General features: G+C 33.7%; 1 protein-coding gene across 4 annotated transcripts in view; it reads left to right on the top strand.

The window, feature by feature from the left end:
* The window catches only part of SENP1 (SUMO specific peptidase 1), a 55,741-nt gene that overhangs the window by 17,556 nt on the left and 14,564 nt on the right, over positions 1-23,621 (top strand). For all 4 annotated transcript variants that reach the window (XM_081310065.1, XM_081310066.1, XM_081310063.1 and 1 more), the window contains 8 exons: positions 1,308-1,479; positions 7,876-7,979; positions 8,063-8,346; positions 10,316-10,370; positions 14,464-14,502; positions 15,434-15,518; positions 15,882-16,037; positions 17,087-17,218. In XM_081310065.1, coding sequence (XP_081166191.1) covers positions 1,308-1,479; positions 7,876-7,979; positions 8,063-8,346; positions 10,316-10,370; positions 14,464-14,502; positions 15,434-15,518; positions 15,882-16,037; positions 17,087-17,218 — 1,027 coding nt within the window. The remainder of the gene's footprint in view (positions 1-1,307; positions 1,480-7,875; positions 7,980-8,062; positions 8,347-10,315; positions 10,371-14,463; positions 14,503-15,433; positions 15,519-15,881; positions 16,038-17,086; positions 17,219-23,621) is intronic.

Here is a 23,621-nt window from a genome sequence, read left to right as displayed (position 1 = left end):
TGAGCCATAACCCCATCCCCCTTGAGGCAGGCTTTGAATTTAGAATCCTCCTGCCTCAACCTCCCGAGCTGCTGGGATTATAAGTGTGTGCCACTGCACCAGACCATTATATCCTTTGTAAACAATTATATTGCCTTTGTCATCTTTTTATAGCGGTACCTCCCAAGCCTAAGAAAATAAGCCTGTTCCTGAAATTGAGTCTTTGCTCCCACTCCCCTTCTCTTGTATTATAGAGGATTGAACCCAGGGCCTCACACATGCTAGGCAAGTGCTTGCTCTATCACTGAGCTACATTCCCAACCCAAGTTCTTGCTCATTTCCCCACTCTAGCACTCTTTAAAAAAAAAAAAAGTTTGAAAAGTTAAGAGAGTATTATTATGTGTTTTTTGATTTTCATTAGACCTATTCATTCCACTTGGATTCAGACCACATGTAATGATGTAAAGAGTTGATTGCATTGAATTCAGCTTAGTCAGTGGTGTAACACTATTCTGAGTCGTCAGCAGGAAAAAAAGAAAAAGAAAAATTAATTATGGTAATAGTAAGTACCACAAACTTGATAGATAAAAAATATTACATAGAAAAAACTTAAATTTATTAAGCCTTAGAGATATGACTGGGCTTTTGAGTTCACAGAAATTTTTCTTGCCACTTTTTCCCATATGATAGGGCACAAGTAATAAAAAGAAACAAAACCAAAATTTTCAGAGACTGGTGAAACCAAAAGAATTCACAGTATTGTAGCCTAATAAAAAGTGTTCTATTTTTAATGAAGGATGGGAGCCCCCTGTTGGTCTTTCAGGAAATTTTAAAAGTCAGTTTAAAAGTTAATTGTGAGGTTTCGGCTCTCCATTTTTAAATATTTAAAGTAAATCCATCAAAAGGGCTTGGGACACAGGGTTGTAGAGTAATAGAACATGTATGTATAGGGCTGGAGGTATAGCTCAGTGGTAGAACATTTGCCTAGCATGCACATTGCCCTTGGTTCATGTATGTTTATGTATGTTTAGCATATCTGAAATTCAGATTTTCCAAAGAAATCTAGTCTGATTTGCTATCTGTCATACCACACCACTATATGGTTCTTAACTGAAGGAAGTTCTATATTATGGATCTAAGAAACATGATTATGTTTGATGATTATGTATGTTTTGGTAGTTTAAGACCTTTTTTAAGGGCAGACCTTTTAAGTGGCTATGACCCCTTGTGTCAATTTATCATTCTGTTTTAGTTGTTTCTAGAAAGTGAATAATGACTAGATTTATTTTAACTGTTTTTATCTTTCTTACAAACTTTTTATTTTTTAGTGGAATATCAAACACTTTTACAGGAAAGTCAAACCATCACTGCCACATGTCTGCGTATGAAAAATCTTTTCCTATTAAGCCTGTTCCAAGTCCATCTTGGAGTGGTTCATGTCGTCGAAGCCTTTTAAGCCCTAAGAAAACTCAGAGGCGACATGTTAGTACAGCAGAAGAGGTAAGGAAAACCTAAACAAAAGCTGCTAAAAGTTAGGATCTTTTGTTACCTCTGATAAGATGTTTATACTTACTCTATTTACTTAATCCTTTCTGTGTTTTTTCTTCTTATTTACTCTTCTTGAATTCTGTCATCTCGACTAAAGGAATTAAAGACCTATTTTATCAGAATTTCATTATTTTTCTTCCCATCTTCTGTTCCTGTTGTATGACTGGCTTTACTTTCCTTATTACCCTAATGGCTTCTCATACACCAATCTGTCACTCTTTCTTGCTCGCTCTTTCTCTTTTTTCCCTGGAGACTCCTTGAATTTTTATTTCCAGTGGCAAAACTATTAACTTGCTAAACAGTTTTTGTTTTGATAAAATTTGATAGAACACCTGTCCTTCCCACTAGGATGAATTTTTCCTAAATATGAAAGAAAAAAAAAAGACCATGAAATGATTTATAGCCTTTTATTTTGGGTAAGATCTTTGAGGTGCTAGATTTCCCCCATCCCCTGCAAAAAGAAAAAAAAAAAGATGTTTTGGTGACACTTAAGTTGTTATATTCATTCAATAAACCTAAAGAAAAAAATCAAATTTTGTAAATACAGTACCGCATGTAATTTGTACAATAGGAATCAGGGTTTTTCCTGTTCAGTTGCATATTTACTATATATCTATTTAGCATCTAATTTATTACATATCTGATTAACTGGTTATTGTGAAAATAGAAATGAATAATTAATAACTTTACATTTATACTGGATTAATGTTTATAGTGTGCTTCCTACACGTATTATTATGCTGAGTTCATTAACCCAATGAAATAGGTAAAAGTGAGTTAGTATCCATATTTTCCAGATTTGGAAAGTAAAAGTCAGAGATCACACATCTAGTAATGGCAGGCCTAGAACCCAGGTCTTGTGAGTAAGTCTCCTCTGGTATGCCTTCTTTTTTACAACATAGTGATATGATTCTTGCCTAGTGGAGATTACTGAGCATGGATACAAGATTATAGTACTATTTGCTAAATAATTGCAAAATTTGGTAATTGAAGATTTCTTAGGTGTCAAAGGATTTTAATAAGGACTTAGACTTTTTACTTGGATTTACAAATGTCCAATGGGTAATTAAAAACAGGATAAAAGACTTTGCATCTCTGCTTCCATTTTTCATCTGTTTTCTTTGCTCTGGCATAATCACAAATCACTTGGATTCCAGGAATAATAGATCTGATCCATAAAGGTATAGAAACTACCCCCTCATAATAGCAACTTATCTCTGATAAGATTCTTTCCTATTCTGAGATAATGATCAATCAGTTTGACCAATACTGTTTGCTTATGCATATTTCTGTGTTTACTTGTCTTTATGGAAGCTCAGGTCAGTATCCCTGAAGACACGATAAAAGATGCCAGTCCCTTTGTCTTCTGGTGTAACCTATACTGATTAAAGTCTCTTTTCTGCCTTTCCCATTACTTTTTCCATTTGGTTTTTGGGGGCAAGTGGGCCTCTCAAGTAACAAAACCTGATTATTGTGAAGTAGTTTGGCAAATGTTTAGTAAAAATGTGCATTTTAAAAGTTTTATTTCATCTAAAATATTCAAGGGAAGAATGGCAGAACTAGTAACTCATTTTGTAGGGCAAAAGCTAAACAAGAAACTGGCAACATTTACCTTTGATGATAAGAGCTGGGCAACAATGATGAAAGGGTGATTTATTTTTTATTATATTTTTGTACTATTGAATTTTGGATCATATGTATTAGTTATTACAAACTAAGTAATGTTTTCTTAGTTACTGAACTTACGGGGCTTGTGCTTACGCCAGAGCTTAAAGAGTACAGAAAGACTGGGGAAGGAAACTGCAGCAGCATATAGCAGCTGAGTAATCTCCATATGATCAACATAAGATTGACATTCACCCATCAGCTACTCCTTTGGACCACCCTGGCTCCCCTTGGACTGACTATTTATCCCTCCAGCCAACCCCTCAAGGCATAGGCTAAATCAGGACTTGAGGCTGTAGTTTTTTCTTCCTACTACAGTGCAAAGAAGATGCTAAGGATTGAACCTAAGTAATGAAATGAAGTGCAGGAAATCTTTCCTCAGTTGATTTTTGATCTGTATCTACTATGAAAAGCAAGCCACTTGTACTATAGAATAATCCATAGGAGTAGACAAATATTAAAACAACTTTAGTATCAAACTTAGAGCAAATTACTTAAATATTGAGTCTCTGGCATTACCAGTAATACAGAAATAATACATTTTCTTATGAATAGAGAATTAATTGATGGAAACTTATGAACTGGAGAAAATGTTATTTCCATGGGAATGTTGGGATCTCCAAGAGAGATACATTTGCTTCTGTTTAAAGAATGAAAATTGGCAGCATACTATAGTGACATAGCCACATTAATGTTTATAGCAGCTCAATTCACAATAGCTAAGCTATGGAACCAACCTAGGTGTCCTTCAACAGATGAATGGATAAAGAAAATGTGGTATATATACACAAGGGAATATTACTCAGCCATAAAGAAGAATGAAATTATGGCATTTGCCAGTAAATGGATGGAACTAGAGACTATTGTGCTAAGTGAAATAAGCCAATCCCCCAAAATCAAAAGCTGAATATTCTCTTTGATATGTGGATGCTAACACACAATAAAGGTGGTGGTGGGGGAATAGAAGTTCATTGGGTTAGTCAAAGGGGAATGAAGGGAAGGGGCGGTGGGAATAGGAAAGATAGTAAAAGGAATTGGACATAACTCCTATGTTCATATATGAATACATGACCAGTGTAACTCCACATCATGTATAACCACAAGAATTGGAAGTTATACTCCATGTAAGTATAATATGTCAAAATACATTCTATTTTCATGTATAATTAAAAAGAATAGAAAATATGAAGATTGGGTATCAATGCTGGATTTGTCTGTCAAATTTAGAAATATGAAGCTATTTACAAAATTAAGATGATGCTGCCTCTGAACTATTTGTTCAGACTTACGACAGGGATTTGAAAGAATTTGGAAATCTCCAAGTTGTGGCTATACAGAATAACTGATTAAGAGTACAGCATTGAGGAGCTGTGCTGTCCAGTGGGATAACCAGTAACCACAAGTGTTATTTAAATTAATTCAAATTAAATGAAATTAAAAATTTAGTTTCTCAGTCACAAGCCACATTTCAAGCATTCATTAGTCACATGTGGGTAGTGGCTACCATATTGCACAGCACAGTTATAGAACATTTCCATTATCACAGTTTTTGTTATAGAGGATGTAAATTTCTGTTAGAAAAAGAGAAAATACTAGCAACAATACAAAATTTAAAGGGTAAGAACACAGTTTTTTCAATTACATATTGCTTCCAGACATGCTTCTCTGTAACTTATTGAGCATTTTAAGATGTTAGATTTTATATAAATGGCAAGGATAGTTTTATTTTTTTCTCTTCAGTGCTTTACAGTTTTGTCATAAACAATGCATTTGAATTTAATAGAAAATTATTGAGTGATATACATTTTGTACTTGAAATTTATTTCTATGTTTTAAAAGTTATTTAAGCAAAATAAAAGTTAGGGAGATTACAAAGTTATTTGGATAATTTGTAAAAATAATTGGCTTGTTTGTTAAGGTTCATTTTGTGCACTCTAAAAATTTTTATACTCTTACAGTTCAATTTTTTGATGGAGCCTCTTGCAGAAATATCACCTAATTGTAGGAATATGTCACATATTTTTCTTAGTAGAATTCAGCACCTTAATTAATCTTGCACTGTTTAAAATTTGGTCCTAAACTAAGTTTTTTAAATGTAATGTTAGACAACCTTCTGAACTTCAACATATTATCTAATTATTGCTTCTTTTCCTCTTCATTTCCTAATTTCTTATATAAGTATAAAAACACTTTAATAATATAGAAAGATGTGGTTTTAAAAAAATTTTATAGTACTAGATGCTTTAAAACAGGAGTATATTTGATGTTTCAAGTGACTTATCGTTTTGTGCATTATTTGGTAAAACCAAATGTTATGTATGTTCTTTGGAAAGTTTCCTAAACTATCTTTTCTTTGTCAGAAATGGTTCCAAATAGAACGTAACATTCATTTTTTTTTTGTTTTAATGAAAGAGAAAAAGTACCTACCATCATTAAAAAAAAAAAAAAGTCCTTGTGACCTCCAACTTAATATGTAAAACAATGAAAACTTTAAACTTTTAAAACTATAAATTAGTTTAAACTGGAAACATGAGGCTTTAAGGGTTTGGAATAAGGATAATCTATTCTTTTTTTATTTTATGTCCACTAGTAAGTATGAGATTGTTCAGGGTCAAAATCTTTTCTTTGAAGTTACATTTATTGAGAAAATGATTTATAGGGGACTAGTGTGTGTTAAATTACTTTTTAATTAGATCTTTACATTGAATTAATCTAGATTTCTCTTAATTTGTGTTAGTAAAGTTACTTTATGATCCCTTGGTTCTTTGTATCTTATAAATATAAAAGTTTATTCTGAGAAAATAGTTGGCTCTGTGATGTGAGAAAGAAGTGTTTTTAACTTTGGTGGTTGATACCTTTGGAACAAATATCTTTTCTGTTTCATTTACTCCATGTTCTTTTGAGATCTTCATGTGATGGAAATGATTTTTTTTTTTAAACATTCCCTTGGTATCAAGAGATGCTCTGCAAAGTAACGTCTCATACTGGGGTATATACATTGTTTCCCTCTATGATGTAATAAACAAAGGTTTTTAAAATCCAGTTTGGTGGGACAGTGGATATGTACTAAAAGTGTTGGTTAATTAAGATTTATGACCCAGGTGGCCTGATTTCCCTTCCCTCCTTTCATCTTAATTACTCTTGGAAACAGTCTATTGATAACTTTAATGTATGTTGATTAGGTTATTCGGTATACTAGAAGAGTTAAGACTTATATTTAGGATATACAGAAACTCCTGGTCCATAAAATGCCAGCTAACACAGATTTCCTGCACATAGAAGATCAGTGTTGAGTTGATCAACAGACTGTTCTTACCATCTAATAATCTATAATAATGTGTTTTCATTCTGCTCTTAAAAAATCTTCATAATGGCAATTTAAGATTATAGAGAAAAGTTTTTCAAGTGTTTTCTTTTCAGTAGAATAGCCAAAAATAACAGATTTGGTTATTGATATTACTTTATACCTGGTAATGTCTGTTTCTAGCCTTATTTTTGTGCCATCATGGAGGTGCCAGCCCAGTACTGTAAATAGTATTTTCACAAACTGTAGAAAGGGAGGTCACCATCATCTTGAATACAGTATTAATATCTAAGGGATAAAATAATGGAGGTTTTTTTTCCGCCCACATACAGCATTGCAAGATTTTGTTGTTGTGGGTTTTTTGTTTCTTTGTTTTTGTTGTTGTTTTTCCTCTTGGGTCTGTTCTTTCTTTTCTAACTTAGCTGTACACCTTTAAGGATAGTTTTTTTTTTTCCTCAAAGGAGTTGTCATGCCTCACAGTTTAAGTATATTCTAGTAGATGAGTAACATCTATAATAACATTGGCAATGTAATTATAATTTACTCTGTAGCAACAACTAAAGATTCAAGAAGAAAAAATATTAGTATTTATTTGCCTTTGTAATTAATCATTTAATTCATTTGGCTTTTAACAAATATTTGTAATTGAATAAAATACTTATGCACGTATTGTATGTCACTGCAAGGTGCTGCTAACCCTACCACCATGTTTAAAATTATTGTGTAGTTATTTTACACAGTTTGTAAGATTTAAAAAAAAATAACTGAAACTTCTTGAACACAGTCCATTGCTTCAGGGGATCTGTATAGAGTAGTAGATGTTTTACATGGTTACAGTAAATAATGATGTAATGAACTGACATAGTAATATCACTAATATTATTTTATTCTTATGCAGTGTAGTTCTTGGCTAGGTGACCTTATTTCTTTCTACCCTTCCCTTCATTCACACTGACCTTACTACTTCTTGAATACGTCAGGCACATTCCTATTTCAGGGTTTTGCATTTGCTGTTCCTCTATCTGGAATATTCTTTTACATATAGATTTGGGGAAGGAGTTGAACCCAGGGGTACTTTACCACTATCCTCAGCCCTTTTTTATTATTTTTTTAAATGTTGAGACAGGGTTTTGTTCAGTTATTGAGGGTCTTGCAAAGTTGCTGAGGCTGGCCTCAGACTTGCCATCCTTGTGCTTCAGTTTCCCAAGTCGTTGGAATTACAGGTATATTACCTCTCAGCCTAATGTACAACAATTCTTAATTACCTTTAGGAGTCTGCTTGAAATTTGACTGAACTTCTGGGATCTCATCTAGATGCTACTTTGAGAAATACTTGTCTCATTGAATATATTTAAGATCTTTACTTTTTTGTCTTATAGACAGTTCAAGAAGAAGAAAAAGAGATCTACAGACAGCTGCTACAGATGGTCACAGGGAAACAGTTCTCTGTAGCCAAACCCACCACACATTTTCCTTTACACCTGTGAGTTACAGAAGCATCTTTTTAGATTAATTTAATTCTACAATTTGCTATTTGATATTCAAACTATATCGTTCTTTTGCTAGGTCTCGATGTCTTAGCTCCAGTAAGAATACTTTGAAAGACTCACTGTTTAAAAATGGAAATTCTTGTGCATCTCATGTCATTGGTTCTGATACTTCATCATCTGGATCTGCCAGCATTTTAACTACCCAGGAACAGCGGTCTCACAGTGCATATTCCTTACCGTCATATACCCCAGATGTTCCATTTGGATCCACAGATTCTGATCCTTGCCATCAACCCCATCATCACCACTCTCTTCCACATCAACCAGATAATTTACCAGCATCAAACACACAATCTGAAGGTAAAAATGATATTGTATAACTGTATTTTTAATTCTAACAGCCAGTTAACTTTATCTGGATTGATTATTGGCAACATTGTAATGTACACATACCATACATATACACTATATATATATATATATATGAGACTTTAAAAACGTAATTCAACTAATCATGCCATGAGCCAGCTAAACATACAAGTAAAATAATGAAATACTACTTTTTCCTTTTTTCTTCCTTTTTTTGGGGGAGGTGGTACTCTTTTCTTACATCAAATTGTAAATGATTTGATATAATATCTAAATGACTAATTGCCTGAGGCAGAACCTAGAATCAGAGTACATCCAGCCCAGTTGCTTCAGCACTTTTCTTAATTACTTTGCAATGAAAATCAAGTAAACTGAAGTTCTAGGAGTTTTGAGATATCAAAAAAGTATTGAAGTATAAGTATTTAACATATAATACTAAGCCATTATAGGTTTATGCATTTTAGAATGATTGTCAGCAAGTTTTGGAGAGAGTTTTTTTTCCTGACTTTTGGCATTGGTCATTTAAGGTTTTGCTATAATAGTTCTCTCCATTTTTTGGTATGTATTATGGTACACTTGTACATATTTAGGTATGTAACTTAAAACAAATGTGGGTTAAATGGTCAGACATTAGGAATCTTGATAGATTGAGCACAAGACTTTTCCTCCTTCCTCAATTCATTTGATTTTTTTAAATCTTTTTTGTTTGTTTGCTTTAATTCTCACTTGAGGATTAAAATTTTTGGTGACATCATGGGGGCTGGGGTTGTGGCTCAGTGGTAGACGTTTGCCTTGCACATGTGAGGCACTGGGTTTGATTCTCAGCACCACATAAAAAATAAATAAAGTATTATATTCATCTACAGCCAAAAAAATATGAAAAAAAAAAATTCTGGTGACATCACCATGGTGGCATCATTATATAGTTACACATACCCATGAAAACTTGTATTACATTTTTGTTTTTTTTTTTGTTTTTTGTTTTTTTTAGAGAGAGAGAGAGAGAGAGAGAGAATTTTATTTTTTAATGTTTATTTTAGTTCTCGGCGGACACAACATCTTTGTTTGTATGTGGTGCTGAGGATTGAACCTAGTACCTCACACATACGAGGTAAGTGCTCTACCACTGAGCTACAACCCAGCCCCAACATTTTTGAAGTTATTTATTTAATAGAAGGTGGGGCAGAGCTGGGGAAGTGGCTCAGTGGTAGAGTGCTTGTGTAGTGTGGGTGAAACCTGGGGTTTCATACCTAGGACTGCACAAAAAAGTCAAAACAATAAAATTTTAATCTCAGAATCATACATTGTATGGCAGATACTTAGATACAATTAGACTGAAACAAATATACTACATTGCCCTGTTTAATTCTCTCCTTGTACCACTTAATAAATACTCTAAATGAAGTTCTAATCATAGCACTTTATAAGGATATGGTTGCTGCCCTAGAGGAGTATTTATTCCAGAAACAAATGATATAATGATAAAATTTGTATGTTATAGAGTCCTCCTATAGTACTATCTCTATCTTTCCCTCCCCTTTCCCTTCCCTTCCTTTCACCTAATTCATTTTCATGGGTTCATCACGAGCTCAAAACTGCATGTTCTTATTTTCCAAGTATAATTGTATTTTTAATTTTAACAGCCAGTTAACTTTATCTGGATTGATTATTAAAAGAAAGAACAGGGAGTAAGCACATCCCAAGAGTGGACAAAAAGGGCAAATATCCTTGTATTTCAGAGTGACTTCTTATTTGTAAGACAAGCTCTTCACTAAGACCTATTAATGGACTCAGTGAAAGAGACCTGTCTCTCTTTCTCTTTCTTACTATCTTTGTCCTAATGCTGTTATTTTTGGGGAAATAGAATATAATAAAGTTTAGGAATTTGAACTAAGACAAATAGAAGATATAACGGTGGAATTTTATTAATCATGAAATGCTCTTGTGTTTCTTTGTTTAGGATCAGACTCTGTGATTTTACTCAAAGTGAAAGAGTCTCAGACTCCAACTCCCAGGTAAACTTAGGAAAAAGGTCGTTCTCTCTCTCTCTCTATTCTAATTAGTTATACATGACAGCAGAGTGCAATTCGATTCATTGTATACAAATGGAGCACAACTTTTCATTTCTCTTATACACAATGTAGAGTGAAAAGGTCATTCTTGACATATAATTTTCCCTTTGTCTAACCAAAATTTCTTTACTAAGAGTTGTATAACACAAAATTGCCTCAGTTCAAACCTTTCTCATGTATTATTTGAATTTCAGTGACTTCCTAATTGATCATCTTTCCTCCAGCCTTCCTTTTGTTCTTCATTTCATCTTCCACCATACTATGTTTGTTAATTCATTTTCAACCTTATTCTTTCATCCATTTTCGTGCTGCAACAAAGTGATCTTTCTAAAATTCTTCTACTTTGTTCTTCAGTTCATTTTCCATGCTATAGCCAGAGTGATCTTTCTAAAATATCTGATCATTCATTAAAGGAATTTATGACCATTTATTAAACTCTTTCAAGGGTGGTTTATTAGACCCAAACTCCTTAGTATTGTATAGTGAGCACTTCCTCCATAAGCCTTACCTTCCATTGCACATTTCTTTAACAAGTATTTAAATATTAAGAGTCTACTATGTGCCAGGTACTGGAATAGACAATGGGGATAACGGCAGAGAAAAGAAGTCTCTGCCCTCAAGGAGTTGTATTTTAGATGAGGGAAGTGATAGGAGACAAGTAGGGAGCACATAAACATATATGTCTAGTAGTTATAAATGCTGTAAAGAAAAACGGACTAATATGTAGGCTAGGGTTGGAGAAAATTACATATTTAGGGTAGTTGAGGCAAGTCTTCAGTCAAGTGCCAGCTGAGTAGAGTCATAATGAAAGTGAGATGAGGCCATGTGGAAATATGAGACTCTTTTCATATATTTTCAAATGCTGAATTTGTTTTAGTTTTTAAATATGATATGCTTTTTTTTGCCAATTTTTTTTCTGCCTGGAATATTCTGTCAACTGGTCTAACAGTAGTCTCTTTTATCTTTAAATTGCATTTCAAGAGTGACTTACATATGAAACTTTACTTCTCTGGGAGGTATCAATACTTCTCTGGGAGGTGTCAAGTACATCTCCCTCTGTAATACACTAGCTTATTACTTAGAATTCTTTACCATATTATGGTCTTGGCATTTCAGTTGCTAGAATGGCAGAATTAGTTTTCCATTGAGGAGATTAGAGATAATAAAATGTTCTTTCTCATTTAATTTCCACTACTTCTTTGCAGCTCCCCATTCATTCTAAGCTTTAAGTATTCATTAAAATTTTCTGTTGAGTGTCTCAGGGAGACTTTGTAGTTTGGGTTCTTTATTTCTTAGTTTTTCAGAGTCGGACCTGACTTCTGATCTTGGCTCTTTCAGGCTTCCTGTAACTTTGAAGAAGTTATTCTTCTGAACCTCATATTACTTATAAATAAAATGCCAGTATTAGTACTCTACCATTGAATTATGTGAAGAAGAACTTACAGATAAAGCATTTTAAAAGTGTTTCACAGCCAGGCATGATGGCACATGCCTGTAATCCCAGCCACTCAGGAGGCTGAGACAGGAAGATCTCAAATTCAAAGCCAGTTTCAGCAAAAGCAAGGCATTAAGCAACTCAGTGAGACTGTCTCTAAAGAAAATGCAAAATAGTGCTGAGGATGTGGCTCAGTGGTCAGGTGCCCTTGAGTTCAATCCCTGGTACCCCAAAAGAAGTAGGTTTTTCTCTCTCAGGAAGAAATTAATCAAAGATAGAGTGCTCTCACTAGGCTGAGGGTGTGGTTTAGTGGTAGCACGCTTGCTTAGCATGTGTAAAATCTTGGGGTTGATCCCTAGCACTGCTAGAAATGTAAAAAGACTTCCTCAATGATTCTTTACTAAGTCTTTTCCTTTATGGAGGACGTCTAGTGATAACTAAAGAAAGAGATGAAGGAGAAATGGTCTGTTGGGTAAGATTGATTACGTGATACTATTTGTTGAAAATGGAACCTAGTCATCACCCAATACTGATCATAGTGCCTGACATGTGATGGGTGCTTAGAAAATAAATCTTTGCTAAGCAAATGAATATCCTAGAGAGCCTGAAATACTCTAAGTAGCCCTAGTACTCTTTTTTTTTCCTTTTTGCTTAATGAATCAGTCTACTGAAAGGCATTTAACCACAAGTATAAAGAACACAAGGGTCTTCGGAATTAGATAAGATTTATAATCCTGGCTATTCCAAGACAAATTATCCTTCTGAACCTGAGTTTCCTTTTCTGCATATATATATATATATATATTACATATATATTAAGGATTAAATAATATGGGGCTTATCATGAACCTTCACTAGTATGTAAAACACCTAGAGCAAAGTTTTACATATGGAGCACCAAGTCAGTGTTCAAAATATAGTTGTAGTTAGCCAGGCATAGTGGCGCATGCCTATAATCCCAGCAGCTCAGAAGGAGAGGCAGGAGAATGGTGGGTTCAAAGTCAGTCTCAGCAACTTAGTGAGACCCTGTCTCAAAAAATATATGTGTGTGTGTGTGTGTGTGTGTGTGTGTATACACACACATGTACACACATACACATATAGTTGTAGTTATTACTATTACTGTATGCTTCATTTCTATGAGAAGTAATATATAATCTCTTTGGAAAAGGAAATTTCCCATATTTGGCTTTCCTGAGACAGTAGATACTTTAATCCATTGAAGAGAAGTACTTGCCCCTGCATTATTCTTTCATTCAAATATTAAGTGTCTGCTGTGTGCAAGGAACTATTCTAGTTGCAGAAGATGTGGTAGTTTATAAAATAAAAAGTACTTTTCTGTCTTTATCAAGTTTTTGTTTTAATAAGGAAAGCCAGATTTTAATAGCATGATCCATTACTGTGAAATTTCTTTATATTGTGTAATAAACACCTTCTCATGTTCATTTATTTTTAGTACCATACACTAAACAACCCTCACAGTGCTACCACTGTTCTCTGTGGCATTCTGTCTTGGTCTTATTATATCAGGTGTCATTGTGCCAAGGGGATAGGCTGTCATTAATGACAATGACAATGCAGAGACAGTGGAATAGCAACCTAAGGATTACTGGGGATACGAACTCTCCAAAGTTAGACTAAGGGGCAAGGGTTATCCTCTGAGCCCTTGTTAGTACCCTTTCTAGGAGAGATTATAGATATTTAAGAACTGAAAGAGATTCTATATCACACTGTATTTTATAAATCTTGAAAACAATGCCCATGTCTCTTACTCAAAATTATAAAACTAAATGGGGACAGCTCCAGGAGATATAGGTCTCTTAACTCCCTATTTAATGCTCTTTTTACTTGTTCTATTTAAGTTTCTTCAGAAAAGTGTTTACTTTTCTTTCAGTTGTTTCTGTGATAGATTCCTTAGTTAGGGGTTTTCAAGGAGTTGAAGTCAAGAAAAACAAGAAGCAGTTGGGACAGTTAACATGCCTGTGACACCATTAAGCATTATTCACTTAGACTGGCAGTAGGAACTACAGTGGAATTGATCTTTTAGCTCTGGAATGGATTTGCGTTGTTCTTCTCTGCTTTGGCGCTCATTGACTTATTAGCTATTTGATAGGGAATATTTGGTGGATGGGAATGTTCAGCAACTATTATGATTTGGATGGATACTTTTTGACTTTGACAAGAAATCCAAGAATCCCTAAGATTTGAGTAAATCATTAATAAATCTGTCAGCATAAATCATTTAATAAGAGTAAATTTCTAGCTTAATATATTATCTTGAATAGTAATGTGCTTTTTCACATACTGTCCTCTCATGCAATTGGGGAACTATGCTAAACTTAATTGGGTGATCTTTTTTCTTTTTTTAATTGGGTGATCTTTTTAAGAAATGTGTAAGCAGATGACTCATTTGTGTTCTTTTCTTCTCAGATAATATTTTGCAATTTTATTCTCAGATAATATTATAGTTATGTCAATTAGGTACCTTATACTTATTCTATAAAGTATTATTATAAACTATATAAATGATTGCTTTTGTTGATAAAAATATTTAAGTTTTCTCATAAATCTCTCTGGCTCATTTTTTCCTCCCACCTATAGTCCTACTTTCTTCCAGGCAGAGCTGTGGATCAAAGAATTGTAAGTTATTTGTTTTTAGTATGATTTTTCTTTCTCAGTCACTTCATTTTCAGTTAGAAGAAGAGAAACAATTAGCTAATCATCCTGATTATCTTTTTTTTTTTTGTCATTAAGAATTACCTATTTGAACTCCAAAGTTTACTGAGTTTTAGAAATTCTCTCAGAATTGGGATATTTCTATTTTTATGTTTATTAAATTATAGCAATTGTTGAAACTAAATTGAATTGGAAAAATATTTCAAAGTTAGACATTGTATATAAAGGAAAATATATGTTTTTATTTTGACACTGGTAAAACTAACTTATTTACTGAAGGCATTTAGTTTCCAGTTCCAAGAACTAACTTTTAGTTTTTTAAACCCTCTGCTCTTTGTGACTTTTTACAATACTTTAAATACAATGTGTATATATTTTAATACAACAATGTGTTTTAACTAAAACTTAATTAATATCTTATTTGGGATTCAGAATGAAGTTTCACTTTCACATAATTTTAGAAGCATGTTATAAAGGGGCTCATGGACTTGGGTTGTGTCTCAGTGATAGAGCACTCGTCTAGCATGTGCAAGGCCTTGGGTTTGATCCTCAGCACCATATAAAAATAAATAAACAAAATAAAGGTATTGTGTCTAACTACAACTAAAAAATAAGTATTAAAAAAAGGTGGCTACACAATTATAAATATTTACAAAAGTCACCTGTTCACATTGAACAGTACACTAGGAGACAATCATTTCAGTCAAAGTGGTGAGATAATTTCATTAACTAACTCTGTCGTTTTACTCTGTGTCTTAAAATATAAATGTGATGAGGCATAAGTTAGGGTAAGGTCTGTGTAAGGGTTCTGTATTTGATGTTCACTGCATGTCAACAGTGTTTTGATCCCAAGAGGGTGATCTCCATTTGTGTCATTTTTGTTTTCACTTTATAGAACTAGTGTTTATGATTCTCGTGCTCGGGAAAGATTGCGCCAGATTGAAGAGCAGAAAGCACTGGCATTACAGCTTCAAAATCAGGTAAAAAGTATAGGGGCTAGGGTTGTAAGTCAGTGGTGTAGTGCTTGCCTTGAATGGGTGATGCACTGGGTTCAATTCTCAGCACCACATAAAAATAAATAAATAAAGGTATTGTGTCCATCTACAACTAAAAAAAAATCTTTAAAAAAGATTATAAATAAATAGCATGTCCAAATTGAAACTAGTTTAGAAGGTTATCTGGATTTGGATAACTGCTATTGTGATTGCAAGATTGTGTGTGGTGGCATAGCATTTTATGATGAGTGGTATATGTTCTTGGTCTTTCCAACTAGAACTACTCAGTATACATAAGTCAAATAGTAGATTTCCTTATTGCACTTATTCTGCTGTTCTGGTTTTCAGAGATTGCAGGAACAGGAACATTCATTACATGATTCAGTAGAACTGCATCTTCGTGTACCTCTTGAAAAGGAGATCCCTGTCACAATCTCCCAAGAAACAGAAAAAAAAAGTCATAAATTAACTGATAGTGAAGATGAATTCCCTGAAATTACAGAGGTAAAGTACATGCTGTAAATTCCTGCACTAATAAGTATTATATTTAGAAAGAATGCTCTGGACACTTTTAAACATAAAGTAATAGAATATGTGGTATTAAAATTTTATTGCATACTTCGCTGATTTTATTATACATCAATCTTTATTTTTAAAGGATTATTGAAAGTTGATGAAAAAATTGGGGGGTTGAGGGTATATATAGCTCATTGGTAGAATGCTAGCATATACAAGGCCTTGGGTTCAATCCTTAGCATTATAAGCAAAACAAAACCAGAAAAAAATTATGTACCTGGTGAGCATAACACAGTTATTGTAATTGCCCTGGAGTACATATTTTATATTTTAAAAAGTAAAGCACAGGGCTGGTTGTAGCTCAGTGGTGGAGTGCTTGCTTCACGTGTGAGGCCCTGAGTTCTATCCTCCACACCACATAAAAATAAATAAATAAAATAAAGGTATTATGTCCATCTACAACTAAAAATTAAAACACAAATTTTTCTAGGAAAATAGTGTCTAAAGTACACTGCTTTTACTCCATTGCTACCTTTTGTGAAAGCTTTTTCTTAGGAAATCATTTGGACCAGAAATATAAAATATAGGGGGAGGGCTTTTCTTTTCTTTTTTTTTTTTTTAAATATTTTTTAGCTACACATAGATACAATATCTTTATTTATTTTTATGTGATGCTGAGGATCGAACCCAGTGCCTCACATGTGCAAAGCAATCGCTCTACCACTGAGCCACAACCCCAGCCACGGGGGAGGGCTTTTCATAGTCTTAGGAAATTTGATAAGAAAAGATTGTTTCAGACTTTAGGAATTAATATAAAAAACAAGTATCTGGATATTGTAAGAATGGAGAACTAAATAGGATGGAAGGAAGTAATCGATGTTGGAATGGAATAGAAACCAAAATGTTAGTTAGAAGTAAACCGATTAACAGTAAATTGGTAAAACAGTTGACTAATATATAGCATGGGGAATTGGTGAGCAGTCTGATTTTGTCTGAAGCCATGTGTGTTTGATCTCTAACATCCTTTGTTTTCCTAGGAAATGGAGAAAGAAATAAAGAATGTATTTCGTAATGGGAACCAAGATGAAGTTCTCAGTGAAGCATTCCGCTTGACTATTACACGCAAAGATATTCAAACTCTAAATCATCTGAATTGGCTCAATGATGAGGTAATCTTAAATTTTTTATATAGAAATATTTTATATAGAATTTATTTTATATAGAAATAGTAGATGAACATTAAGACATTATCTCACATTTTCTTCCTTTCTGCATCTACTTGTTTTAGGTCACTTACATTATAAATGATAAACTTTCTAGAATAGTCTTCAGTGGTACATAATATTTTAAAAACTGATGCTGAAGAAGTTTGATGTATTAGGGGAAAAAGCTATTGCCCTCACCTCCCAATTCCAACTAAGTATATTAATTGCACTGTGATTTTTAAACTGATCTATCCTGTTCCTAAACCTGTAGATATCTGTTTTATTTCAAAAGAATGTTTCCACAGCCAAAGAAGAGAATTGGGATTGAACGTTATATATTTTAGGTACCAATATCTGTTCTTGTATGCTGAAGACTTTCCAAATAATAATATTGGAACATCTGTTGAGCATTTAGCTCATGTTAGGCACTGTTCTAAATGTTTTATATATTCTACTCAACGTAAGATTTACTATACCCTTGGAAGTAGATGCTATAGTTTTATCATCCCCATTCTATACATAAAAAAATAAGGCATAAGAAGGTTAAGAAACTTCTAGCTATTATAGCTGTTAAATAGCACAGCCAAGGTTCAGACCCAAGCATTGAGTCTTATCTACTGTATCATACCACCTCAGAATCTTAAATTGGGTCCTGTCTTAGGATTAGGTATATAAAGTTAGGAGTTAGGTATCATGCCCAGATTTTTCTCTGGAGGCAGCTTAGCCCCACTGCCTCTTCAGTTTATAAAACAACAATTTCAGAAGTTCTTTAGTCCCTGTAATATTCTTTGACCTAGAATAGTAAGGAATACGTGATTTGACACTGTATTTAGGGAGAATCCCCTTACTACTTTTAGCTCCTCAGAATTAGAACATTGAATCAAATAATGGGGGAGAGGATAAAAGACCTCAAAATCAAAGGGTGAAATGAAAATCAAGAATAAGCAAAAATATCCACTGATATATTGGTTTTGATCTTTGGTCTTTTGCCATTTTTGCTTGCCACTGCTAGAGGAGAAAATGGTTTCTCCAAAGGGACTGTGCCTGTTGTAAATTATACACAGCCTTGTAGAGGGCAGCAGTGAGCAGGATATGAGCTGGAGTTTTGCTGTTGACTGTGGCAGTTACCTCAGTGAGATCCCTTATAGAAGCAGCATTCATCAGGACATATTTTCCATTCCCTGGGCCCATCAGAAGCTGAATTTTTAGCAAGCAAAGTTAATAGAAATTATTATTTAGAGATGAGAAGGAAATATTCTTTGTCTCTTTTATCTTACCACACTTACCTATATCTTTTTTTTAAATATTTTTTTTTAGTTATAGATGGACACAATACCATTATTTTATTTTTATGTGGTGCTGAGGATCAAACCCAATGTCTTACATGTGCTAGGCAGGTGCTCTACCACTGAGCTACAGACCCAGCCCTACCTATAACTTTATAGGAAGTGCTTTTCTTTTGAGTTCAAAATAATGTTAACCTCAAAAATGGGTGCCAGTTCATATGTCTATGATGATGATGAAAACTATTTTAAATAAAAAGCATCATTTTCAAATCAGCATACTTCTCAGGCTTTCAAAGTTATTTTCCTTGTGAAGTCAGTATTCTGAAGTGTTAGTACACAGCCTAAAATGTCTATATTCCTTTTAAAAAATTCTGTTTCTCAATTTTTGATCAGTCTTTTGCAAGTAATTTGTCCTTTCCAATTGTGTTCTTTACCTCAAATAGATACTTTTATTCATAAAAGTTTCTCTTCTTTTTATATGTCCTATCAGTTTTATAGGATATATTAAAACTTTTTTCAAAATAAGATGACTGATTAATTATTTTTATAATTGACAAGGAATGTAACAGCCAGGAAATGAAAGGAATCGATTTAGTTTGTATTAAAAAAAAAAAATCTGGAAATGCTCTATTTGGATATGTAGAGAAAAACATTTGGCTACCCTTCCCCTGGTGCTTTCCTGAAAGGAAAATAGACTTCAATGTCTGTTCATATAATAGCCTTTCAAAAAATATTTTCATGAATAGATTTATTTATAGATGAATTTTGTTAAATTATATATAGTTTCAAAAGATTAATAATTGAAAGAATGGATACTTTACCTTCACATAAGAAAATTAAACTTCTCAAAAATGGAATGTTTGAACTGGCTACCTTATAAATAATACATAAAGAAGTAGAAGACTGATAAAATTAGGGACATTGTAGGAATTAGGTCAGGAGATTAGTTATTGATAAAAATACCCAGTTAAAGGAAGGGGAAGACAGAGTTAAAGGAAGAATTAGTTGTAAAAATAGATTGAAAGTCACAATCAAGAAACAAATATTTTAGCCAAGAGTGGTAATGCACACCTGTAATTTCAGCTATTCAAGAGGCTAAGGCAGGAGGATCACAAGTTCGAGGCTAATTTGGGCAACTTAGCAAAAATAAAACAAAACAGGCTGGGGGATATTACTCGTGGTAGAGCATTTGCCTAACGGACACAGGCTCCCAGATTTTATCCCCAGGACTAGAACCAAAAAAAAAAAAAAAAAAAAACTTCAAATACATGGAAATAATTTAGATAAATAGAACTAAATCTTGCTTCTGGTCATAATAGAATAAAGTGGCAAGATTTACCCTTTCATCTTAACTGGAAGACTAAATAAAACAATATGGAACAACAATTTTCAGACACTGCTGGTAGATTTTAAATACAGGAGCTTCTCTCAAGTCTTAGGTTGAATACTGACCTGGGTGTTTGTGAAAAGACACTACTAAAGGCTAGGAAAAGAATTGCCAGAAAGACGGAATCAGAACAATCTCAGGGCCCACACACATGCCAAGAGTAGTCATGTTCCAGCCAGTTAAAGTGGAAAAAATCTCTGAAGTGAGAGGGTGTATGAATAGAATCCTTATAAGAGTTCACAGTATCCAATATCACATCAAAAATTACCTGAAACTGTCCAATAATACATGTTAATAAATTTTTTTTTAAATTACCAGCTATACAAAGAGAAAAGAAAATACAGCTAATGACAAAGGAGAAGAGCAGTCACTACAAACACCCAGAAATGAACAAAATGATAAAATTAGCAAACAAATATGTTAAAACAGGTATTAATTATATTCAGAAAAGTAGAGAAAAATGGACATTCTGTGGAGAGAAATGGAGATATTTTTAAAAAGGTCCAAATTGAACTTACAGAAATGAAAATGTATCTGAAATAAAACATACACAGGCTGGTGCTATAGTAGATTAGACACGTCAGAAGAAAAGCATTTGTGAACTTAAAGATATAGCAATAGAAGCTGGCATGGTGGTGCACACCTGTAATCTAGGCGGCTCGGGAGGCTGAGGCAGGAGGATCACTAGTTCAGACAGAGCCAGCCTCAGCAAAAGTGAGGCACTAAGCAACTCAGTGAGACTCTCTGTCTCTAAAGAAAATACAAAACAGGGCTGGGGATGTTGCTCAATGGTTGAGTGCCCCTGAGTTCAATCCCCAGTACCCCCAAAAAAGATATAGCAATAGAAACCATCCAGAAGTAAATAGAAAAAATGCTGAAGATAGCCAGGCACAGTGGCACACACCTGTAATCCCAGCAACTCAAGAGGCTGAGTCATGAAGATTGGAAGTTTGAGGTCAGCATTAGCAACTTAGTGAGGTTCTAAGCAATGTAGTTAGACCCTGCCTCAAAAAATAAAAAGAAGGGCTGGGGTTGTGACTCAGTGGTAGAGTGCTTGCCTAGCACATGTGAGGGACTGAGTTCAAGCCTCAGCACCACATAAGAATGAAATAAAGATATTGTGTCTACCACCTACAACTAAAAAATAAATAGGGCTGGGGATGTGGCTCAGTGGTAAAGTGCCCCTGGGTTAAAGCCTCAGTATCAATAAAATAAAATAAAAAAGGCTGAAGAAGGATGACAGACCATCAGTGAACCATGGGACAGTTATCAAACAGTCAGCATATAATTATAGTCTCAAAAAGAAAGGTGGGAACATAGGTAATGTCAACAAAGTATTTGAAAAATTAATGGTGGAGCCAGCATGGTGGCTCACGCCTGTAATCCGAGTGGCTCTGCAGGCTGAGACTGGAGGATCGTGAGTTCAAAGCCAGCCTCAGCAAAGGCAAGGCACTAACCAACTCATTGAGACCTCATCTCTAAATAAAATACAAAATAGGGCTGAGGATGTGACTCAGTGTCACATTGATGGTGGAAGAGTTCTCAATTTTGAAAATTGTTAACTGAATAAATTGAAGAAATTTAGCACACCCCAGGAAGTGCTAATCAAATCAGGCAGAAGAAACACCATACTAAAATAATAATCAAATTACCAAAAATTAGTGATAAAGAGAAAAATAGTAAGTACAGCCAAAGGGGGAAAATACATCAGGTATGGAGGAATAAAGATAAAAATAATTCTGTTTGTCTAAAATCATGTAGGCTAGAAGACAGTGTATCTACATTTTAAAGTACTGAAGAAGAAAAAAAATTTATCAATATAAGATTGTATACCCAGTAAATACATCTTTCAAAAATAAGCTATACTTTTTCAGACAAATGCTGACAGAATTTATCACCAACAGACCTGTACTGTAACAAATATTGTGACATGTTCTGGGCTGAGGGTGTAGCTCAGCTCATGCAAAGTCCTGGGTTCAATCCCCAGTACAGAAAAAAAAAAAAAAAAAATGACAACATTCTTTAGGCAAAAGAAAAACATGGAAATGTCATTCTATACAAAGAAATGAACAGCAGTGTAAATGCTTTTTTTTTTTTTAATATCTCAGACAGTTGTCTAAAACAATGCAGTGTGGGGCTTAACAACATATAGAAGTAAAAGTAAAATATTTGACAATCATAGCACAAAGGAGAGGACAAAATGGAAGTATATAGGACTGTTGTAAGATTATTCCTTTCTACCTGAGGTGGTATAATGTCATATGAAAGTAGACTCTGATAGTTAGACATAATATAAATCTAGTGCAGCCACTAAAAAACAAAAACCAAATATATTATTAATAAGGCAGTAATGGAGATAAAATAAAATAAAAAATAGAGTAAAAAAGAAGGCAAGAAGAAAAAAGATGCAAAGAATAAATGAGACAGGAAAAAACAGCAAGATGGTAGATTATTTAAATTCAACTACACCAATATTAAATGTAAATGATGTACACCAATACTGTCCAGTAAAAATATGTGAGCAACATACCTAATTTTAAATTGTCTAGTAGTAGCCAACATTAAAAAAAAAAAAAGAAATAAGTGAATTTTAATAACATCTTATGTGTTATTATTTTGGCATGTAGTCAATATTAAAATATTAATGAAATGTTTTGCCTTCTCTTTGAAATGTGATAATACATTTTATACTTACAGCTGATCTCAGCTTGGATTGGCCACAATTTTAAGTGCTCGATAGTCCAATTGGCTAGTGTTTACTATATTGAATAGTATGAGTTAAATGACCAGTTAAAAGATAGAGATTATCAGATTGGGTAAAAAAGGTATCTACAAAAAAAAAAAAAAATATGGGGGGTTGCGGGGGATGTTGCTGGAGATTAAACTCAGGGCCTTGGGCATGCTGGGCAAGTACGCTGAACAATATTGTTAGCCATACAGTAAAGCGTTTTGAAGATAGACACAACTTTTCAGAAGTAAAAGGATGGAAAAAGCATACCATGTAAGCTTATAAGCACTAATCAAAAGAAAGATAAAGTGGCCATATTAACTTACACTAAGTATATTTTCAGAGCAAAAAAATATTCTTAGTGATCAAGACATTTTATAATGATGAAGAGGTCAGTTCATTCAGAATGCCTCACAGCCTAAATATGTACACATTTTTAAGCACAGTTTCAGAGTACATGAAGCAAAGGAGAAATAGACAAATCTATAATTACTGTTGGAACCTTCAACTCCTCTCTCTCAATACTTGATAAGTAGAAAATCATTAGGAAACAGTTTGGAATAGATGGGCAGATTCCATGTACCCACATGTTAATAAACATAACTAAAAGCATTTTCTCCTTTATAACCCTATATGCCCTATCCCATATGGAGAAGCAGAATGACTGCAGCATTTCCAGTCTTTGTTTTCCTTTCAGGACCTAATCTCCCTATCATTCCTTACTACTAATTTACACAGGTAAACTGAAAAAATAACAAGCAGACATATCTTCTTTTGGTTCTTCTTTGCAAACCCATATTAATCATTACTAGTTGTTTCCAAAATGGAAAAGTATTGGACTGTTGGAATACTGTGTTTCTAAATTAAAACTGTGAAGGAAAATCATGAGGGAAAAGTCTCATAGCAAACAAGAGATAGGGGAGAGGTAAAGGAGGGATTAAGATAGAATTGAGGGGCCGGGTTTGT

This window comes from Spermophilus citellus (genome assembly GCF_964194105.1).
Source record: "Spermophilus citellus genome assembly, chromosome: 10".
Taxonomy (NCBI): Eukaryota; Metazoa; Chordata; class Mammalia; order Rodentia; family Sciuridae; genus Spermophilus; species Spermophilus citellus.
The sequence above is the reverse complement of the archived record's forward strand: the minus strand, read 5'-3'. Positions and strand labels throughout refer to the sequence as shown.